General features: G+C 45.7%; 1 protein-coding gene across 1 annotated transcript; it reads left to right on the plus strand.

Moving 5' to 3' along the window:
* Positions 1 to 7,354: 7,354 nt before the first annotated feature.
* LOC102463232 (olfactory receptor 52E8-like) lies at positions 7,355 to 8,302 on the plus strand. The gene has a single exon (XM_006119577.3). The coding sequence runs from the start codon at positions 7,355 to 7,357 to the stop codon at positions 8,300 to 8,302; it is 948 nt and encodes a 315-aa protein (XP_006119639.3).
* The last annotated feature ends 312 nt before the right edge of the window (positions 8,303 to 8,614 follow it).

Below are 8,614 nucleotides of genomic sequence, written 5' to 3' on the forward strand. Positions count from 1 at the left end.
ATTCTTTGCTGACTTTACTAAGTCACTTTCGAAAAAGGCCTTCTACCTCATAAAATAAGGTTTTCCGTGGTCAAAAAACCTGCTGCATTCTTTTGATTTAGTTTCGAAAAAACGTGGCAGTAGTCTAGAGGCAGGAGAAATTTTTTCGATAACAGGCCACTTTTTTTGAAAAAGCCCTGTAGTTTAGACACACCCGATATGTGCTCAGTTTTGCTTACCCCGTCTCTTTTGAGGAAATAGAAGGTAGAGAGGGAATTCTGAAGCAGGCTTTGATATCAGGGGAGCTGCCATATGCTGCCAGAAGGAGAAGTCTAAGGCAGATAGAGGAGAAGAAAGTAAAAAAAAAATTGAACTTGTTACATTACATTCAAATGCAGACACTGAGAAGTGTTCCCACTCACTAAATATATTCAAGAAATTGTTTTGTTCTGCTATGGGAAATCAAACTTACGATTTACTGAGATCACCTCAAGTGGTGAAACACATTCCAGTCCATTAGCTGTCAGAGGAAGATATTAAAACTGCTTTGACAGTAGAACCTCAGAGTTATGAACACCAACGTTATCCACTGACCAGTCAACCACACATCTCATTCAGAACCAGAAATAGATAACAGGCAGCAAGCAGCAGAGACCTCTCCCCTCCTCCAAAAGGAGGCAAATACTGAACAGGTCTCCATTAAACCGAAATGATTAAAAAATAATGGAAATCTCAAAATAAAGATGTTTGACCAGGTTAGTAATCAATGGATAAGGTGGTATGGATTTTTTTTTTAATCTAGGAATATCATCAATCCCAGTCAACGATACGCTTTCTGTAAAACTGATCATATTGTCTTCTGATTTTCTGACTCTAGGATTCTACATGGTGTGAACCCGGCCTGAGTGACATGAAAGCTATGGGGCTCAATATAGGGGTAACTGGATGAAATGTAATGGTCTGGATGATGTTACAGTCCCTTCTGACTTTAAACTCCATCAACCTAGTGATAAAGGAAGTAGATAAGATATTTGTATTTACTGTGTCTCATAACACACGAGCAAGGGAACATGGAATTCAAAGCATCGTTAGAACAACTAACATCGATAAAAGAAAACTGATTACATAAATCATATTTTACTTGTGGAACTACTTTTCACAAAATATGCATTGAATAAATGGACTGTAAGGGAATGTCTACATTGCCACCCTAGTTCGAACTAGGGTGGCTAGAGTAGGGCATTCGAACTTGCAAATGAAGTCCGGGATTTAAATATCCCAGGCTTTATTTGCATGTTCCTGGGCACCACCATTTTTAAATGCTCCGTAGTTTGAACTACTTGCCTGCGGCTACACATGGCACGGACTAGATAGTTCGAATTAAAGCTCCTAATTTGAACTACCGTTATTCCTCTTGCAAGGTGGATACAGAGCTGGTTAGATCTTAAGGTAATGATCAAGAGCCCGATATCTGGCCAAAGTGGCACTGGAAAGGGGCTTTGCTACGCGGAGCCGGCGATCAGCTGGAGTCCCAAGCTGATCCCAGGCTCCCTTGGAAACACCGCCTCAGCAAGTACTGTATGGAGCCCAGGGTCAGCTGGGGATTCCAGCTGATCCGGGGCTCCATGCCGCTCTGCTCCGTTGAAACGCTGGCACAACATTTCAAAGAGGAGGTGCATGCAATTAATCATTCAATTAATAACAATTAATTTTTAATGAGGCGATTAATTACTATTAATTTTTGTAATCGCTTGACAGCCCTAGTCTGGATAGTTGAAATCCCCCATCACCACCAAATGCTGCACCTTGGATGACTTTGTGAGTTGTTTTTTTAAAAAAAGCTCATCTACCTCTTCCACCTGGGGTAGTGGACTAACCCTTGTTTTCTCCCCTTTAACCTAATCCAGAGAATTTCAACAAGTCTGTCTCCTACGTCCATCTCCACCTCAGTCCAAGTGGACACATTTTTAGTATATAAGGCAACACCTCCTCTTTTTCCCCCACCTTTCCTTCCTGAGCAAGCTGTACCCTTCTCTACCAATATTACGGTTGTGTGTAGTATCTTAGCAAGTCTCTGTGATACCAACGATGTCATAGTTGTGTTGATTTACTAGCACTTCTTCCTGCTTATTTCCCACATGCCTTGCATTTGTAAACAGGCGTCTAAGATACTGATTTGGTTTCCCCCATGTTCTGCCTTGTCCCTTCTTTATCTTTGCTATTATAGCCCACACTCCCTCCCATTTCTTACCCATCTCCCAGGTCTCCATGTTTTTCACTTACCTGTGGGCTTTGGTCACATGCCTTTCCTCTGCCTCCCACTCAATGAAAAGTCCCTACCGTGAAGGGATTATAGTTACAGCAGGGAAGTCTGGACTCCTGGGTGGGTCTCTCTCATCCTGCCACTCTGGCTGTCTGACCTCGGCCTATTCATGTCTCCCTGCTTAGCTGCATTATGGGTTTCTGCTCACAGTGACTTTCCTTTGCAAGGTCTTGTCAATGCCCCTCAGAGGAAGGTGCTGCACAATGAGACAATAATTACCGATGAAAATTATTGATATCTGAGCCCTTAGTGTCAGCCCCGTGTGCCTGCAGAAAGTGTTAAGTGTCTGTCCTTAGTCACCTTTCTCCAGATCGATCTCTTTACATCCTGGTCATTTACAGTGTATCAGACCTTCAGGAGGCCTAGGTATTATCCATCCTTTCCTTCCTAATCAACCATCATTTTTAAATAGACACAAATGCACAGAGCAGCCAATTCCCCTCTGACTCAGCCCAGTACCCAGGAGTTCTCTTCCCCCTTTGGGAAGGGCCCTTAATTGCTGTTTACTCCTAAAGCAACATAAAGAGTCCAAAAAGCCTAGAGAGGCTTGGCACCAGCTTTTTTCCAACCAGATACTCACTTATCTACTAGGGGCTGAGTGAACCCTACGGGAACCGCACACTGCTATATTAACGGTGCACAGCCCTGTGTCGGCTCTCGGCGGGGGACGCAGCTGCAGACGCTGGGCTGAGAGAGATGAAGGACACGGCTACTTAAGAGGGGCTCCCAGGGAAGACACGTCCCTCTCAGAACCACAGGTACCATCTCCAGCTAAGGAGCTCCCCTGCTCGACAAACCCAGGGCATCAAAGGACAGAGAGTAAGTCTGGGACACTTTCCACTCTGCACAGCCTGTAAATATCCCCTTGCCACAGGGAGGAGTTTGCTCCCATATCAGTAGGCAAAAGGTGACACTTCCTGGGCATCCCTTCCCATTACCTACAGCCGCAAGCCATTTCAATGGCACAGGGCAACATTCAGGTCGAATAAAATCATAGAATCGTAGGACTGGCAGAGACCTCAGGAGTCATCGAGTCCAGCCCCCTGCCCAACGCACGACCAACCCCAACTCAACCATCTACCGTCCCCCAGGGCTTTGTCAACCTGGGACTTAAAAACCTCTAGGGATGGAGATTCCACCCCCTCCCTAGGGAACCCAGCCCAGTGCTTCCCCACCCTCCTAGGGAAAGAGTTTTTCCTAATATCCTCCTCCATTGTAACTTGAGCCCATTGCTCCTTGTTCTGCCGTTGGTCACCACTGAGAACAGCCTCTTGCCATCCCGTTTGAAACCTCCATTCAGGTAGTTGCAGGCTGCTCTCAAATCCCCCCTCACTCTTCTCTTCTGTAGACTAAACAGACCCAGCTCCCTCAGCCTCTCTTGGTTAGTCATGTGTGCCGGCCCCCTAATTATTTTGGTTGCCCTCTGCTGGACTCTCTCCAGTGTGTTCACATCCTCCCCGTAGTGGAGGGCCCAGAACTGGACACAATACTCCAGATGTGGCCTCACCAGAGCCGAGTAAGGAGAACAATCACTTGACTAGATCTACTGGAAATGCTTCTTCTAATCCACCCTAATATGCCATTCGCCTTCTTGGCTACATGTGCACCCTGTGGACTCCTATCCAGCTGCTCATCCACTGGAATCCCCAGGTCCTTTTCTGCTGAACTGCTGCTTAGCCAGTCGGTCCCCAGCCTGTACCAATGCTTGGGATTCTTCCATCCCAAGTGCAGGACTCTACACTTGTCCTTGTTGTACTGCATCAGATTTCTTTTGGCTCAATCCTCCCTTTTGTCTCGGTCACTCTGGACCCTGTCCCTGCCCTCCAGCATATCTACCTCTCCCCTTAGCTTAATGTCATCCGCAAACTTGCTGAGGGTGAAACCCACCCCCGCATCCAGGTCATTAATAAAGATGTTGAACAAAACTTGCCACAGAAGTGACCCTTGGGGCACTTCACTTGATAGAGATCATCAAACAGACATTGAGCTGTCCATCACTACCCATTGAGCCTGATGATCTTGCCAGCTTTCTCTTCAAGGCCCTTAGTTTCCCCAGGACCTGCTATGGCAAATTTCCCCTGGATGATATTGCATAAAGGCCAATTGTGTGCTAATACACATAGGCTACATCTACACTGGCATGATTTTCCGGAAATGCTTTTAACAGAAAAGTTTTCCGTTAAAAGCATTTTCGGAAAAGAGCGTCTAGATTGGCATGGACACTTTTCCGCAAAAGCACTTTTTGCGGAAAAGCGTCCATGCCAATCTAGACGCACTTTTGTGCAAAAAAGCCCCAATGGCCATTTTCGCGATCGGGGCTTTTTTGCGCAAAACAGTCCTGTGCTTTCTACACTGGCCCTCTTGCACAAATGATTTGCGCAAGAGGGCTTTTGCCCGAACGGGAGCAGCACAGTATTTCCGCAAGAACACTGACAATCTTACATGAGATCATCAGTGTTCTTGCGGAAATTCAAGCGGCCAGTGTAGACAGCTGGCAAGTTTTTCCGCAAAAGCAGATGATTTTGCGGACAAACTTGCCAGTCTAGACACAGCCATAGACTGACACTTCTTTCTCTTCCATCTCAGGATTCTGGCTCTTAACTGGGGTCTGGGGACTGGAACCATTACCTGACTGGTATCTCCTGGAAACTTTGGACATGAAAGGGCTTCTCACCAAGACAGTATGGTGAATATATAATTTCTCATTGCTTCATTCAAGCAGGCACCTGAACTGATAGGCCTGAAATTTAAAAACAAAAAACAAAACAAAAAAAATCCAACCCAACTCAGTTGAAAACAAAGACAACGTGGGACATTTCACTCCTAAAACGGACGTTTGGGAAACTTGCAAGCAACTGGACTAGAGCTGTTCTCCTGGAAAAAGTCAGAAAACTTTTAACTAAAGGTGGTGGCACCAGCACTCTCTTTGTGAATCCCATTCAGCTAAGCTCTTCACTTCACTCTACATTTCATCCAGTTACCCCTGTCGCAGGCCCATGATATCCATGTCACTCGAGCCTGGTTCACACCGGGGTTTTACACTGTAGAATCACAAAGCCACAAATTGAGAAGGGTTTAATATGATGATTTTTACAGAAACCATATTAGGAACATCAGAGCAGCCAGACTGGGTCAGACCAATGGTCCATCCAGCCCAGTCCTGTCGGCCAACAGTGGCCAATACCAGGTGCCCCAGAGGGAGTGAACCGAACAGGGAATCATCAAATAATCCCTCCCCTGTCACCTGTTTCCAGACACATTGTTGATCGGCAATAACGACATCCCTAGACTTTTTTAAAAAATCCCATATCAGCCGTTCCATTGTCTCCTAGCCCTGAAAATCATTTTTATTCTGAACTTTCCCTTGTTTTTTAATAATTTATGCTTAACAGAGACTGTCCTGCATTGGCCTCCTTTCTGCGGGGGTGAGGTCTCTGTTGCTTGATGCCTGATGGCTGATTTCTGGCTCTGAATGAGATGTCTGGTTGGTCGGTCAGTTCATAACTCTGGAGCTTGTAACTCTAAGGTTCTACTGCGGATGCTGCTTATCACAGCTAATGGATGGGGACGTGTTTCATCACGGGAGGGGATCTGAGTACTAAATAATGGCTTCTTTCCAAACACAGAGCAAAACAATTTCTTGAACATATTTACTTTTTCTCCAATGTGGACAAGTTTCCTTTCACTCTCTGGAAATTGGTCAAAATATTCCTAAATTATCCTTCCTTCCAGCTACATTTAATAACATCCTTTTCTGATCCTTAACACTACCAAGGCTTTGCCCTGCTACCTATAATATCTCTTACCATCTTTCAAAACGGTTGAATTGTTTGCATCTATTTCTATTTTCTCCATTGAGTTATATGGTGCATTTTCTCCCTTAAGTGCTGCCTTCACTTGACCACGATGCAAGGTTTTCAGACAAAATTTCTACCTTCTTGACCATGGAATCATAATTTCTAGCTATATAATAAGCAATTGTTCACAAAATTCCTATTTTCATTCCCATGTTTCTGTCTAACTTTTCCTCCCAATCAGTTTTCCTGATGATTTGACACAGCTTTGACAAATTAGCACTTTTCTGCAATTAGTCACTATAGATATCATTGATTTGCAACTCTTCGCAGTTTCTCCCTTTGAATGTAAGGTAATGAGTTCCGTTTTCTAGTTTCTTCTTCTCTATCTGCCCAGATGTCTTAGTCTGGCTGAATATGACAACTCTATTGTCTCAGAGACTCCCCAGAATTCCCTTTACAGAGATTAGGTGAGCACATTAAGTGCACAGGCATGATAGTTATTGTTCCACCTCTTTCCTTGGGCAGCCGAACATGGCCTTTGTCTTGGCTGTGCCGTGAATGAGCTGTTATTTCCATGGAGTTAGACTCATAGACTTTAAGGTCAGAAGGGACCATTATGATCATCTAGTCTGACCCCCTGCACAGTGCAGGCCACAGAATCTCGCCCACCCCTCTTAGAATAATCCTCTCACCTATATCTCAGATATTGAAGCCTTCAAATACTTTGAAGACCCCAAGATGCAGAGAATCCTCCAGCTGTGATCTGTACCCCATGCTACAGAGGAAGGCGAAAAACCTCCAGGGCCTCTGCCAATCTACCCTGGAGGAAAATTTCTTCCTGACCCCAAATATGGCGATCAGCTAAACCCTGAGCATGTGTTGCTATCACTTATGGCCCGGTCTTTTCCCTGGAGTATATTTCCTACTGGTGCCTATTAAAGTTTGCACAACATAAAGTATAGAAATTATTGCTGCATGGAGCATCATCAAACATGGAATTAATAGAGTCTGTTGTTCATAATTCATGTCTCTGCATAGTGTAATTTTTCAGAGTGGGAAGAAAGTACAATCTCCTTCACCCGGAGCAGCCTCCTGTACTGTATGTGGTGTCTCATATTCACATTGTGTCTCCATCCAGGCAATTAAACTGTGACATCGCGCTAGACCCTGGACATGTCCAGAAAGTCTGCAGAACATCTGCTTCAAGTAAGAGACGGTATTTTGCTGCAGAGTTGAATCACTTCTCCCCCACTCCATGTCAGACTCCAACACAACTGCCTTCACCAACCCCTCCACCTTCATCCTGCTGGGCATTCCTGGCCTGGAGGCCGCCCATGTATGGATCTCCATCCCATTCTGCATCATGTATGCCATGTCCATCTTGGGGAACTTCACCATCTTATTTATTGTGAAGAAGGAGCCCAGTCTCCATGAGCCCATGTACTATTTCCTCTGCATGCTGGCCGTCACCGACCTGGTGCTGTCCACATCTGCCCTCCCCAAAATGTTGAGCATCTTCTGGTTCAATTCCAGGGAGATCGATTTCAGTGCCTGCCTCACTCAGATGTTCTTCATTCACTGCTTCACTGAGATCGCATCGGGGATCTTTTCGGCTATGGCGTTGGATCGCTACGTGGCCATCTGCCACCCCCTGAGACATTCCACCATCCTGACAAACTCCCTGGTGATGAAGATTGGCCTGGTCATCGTGTTGCGTGGCAGCATTCTCATCCTCCCCTGTCCCATCCTGGCGAGGCAGTGGCAATATTGCAGAACCAACATCATCCCCTACACTCAGTGTGAGAACTTTGATGTGGTCAGGTTGGCCTGTGGCGATACCCGCATCAGTAGTTACTATGGCCTCTTTGTGCTGTCCTGTAGGATTGGTCTGGATGTGTCTTTTATCATCCTGTCCTATATCCAGATACTTAGGGCCATCTTCAGCCTTCCCTCAAAGGATGCCCGGCTCAAGACTTTTGGGACTTGTGGCTCCCACATCGGTGTCATATTAGCCTTTTACATCCCAACTGTATTTGACTCCCTAGTATCCCGTTTTGGCCAAAATTTGCCCCGTTATTTCCATGTTTTCATTGCTGATATATACGTCCTGGTTCCTCCCATGCTGAACCCCATCATCTACGGGGTGAGGACCAAACAGATCCAGGACAGGCTTCTCCGGCTCTTTACTCATAAAAGGACTTAAGTTTTGTCCTCATGTGTTGGCTCTCGATCAGAGCTCGATGGGGGTGCTGGTTGGTGACATGGTACTTTTCTTTGAAACACTGTCTGGCCAAAGAAAGATTAAACTATTTGCTGACTTTACTGGGAAATCCATCTGAGCACAATTCATGGCGTTGCCAGTTTTTGAATTGTAACTGGACACCCGAGGCCCTTCCTGTGCCCCATTTTCTTCCTCAGAGCCCTGCTCCACGTCCTCCCTCGAGCCCCCAGTCACTTCATTGCCTTGTGCCTCAATGGCCGCACTTGTTGCTTGATCTTGTTCTGCCCCGCATCA

This window comes from Pelodiscus sinensis, chromosome 1, assembly GCF_052426305.1.
Source record: "Pelodiscus sinensis isolate ZL-2025 chromosome 1, ASM5242630v1, whole genome shotgun sequence".
In the NCBI taxonomy this organism is placed as follows: Eukaryota; Metazoa; Chordata; order Testudines; family Trionychidae; genus Pelodiscus; species Pelodiscus sinensis.

Coding starts and splice junctions, on each gene's coding strand:
- LOC102463232 (XM_006119577.3), top strand. CDS start 7,355: ATGTCAGACTCCAACACAACTGCCTTCACCAACCCCTCCACCTTCATC.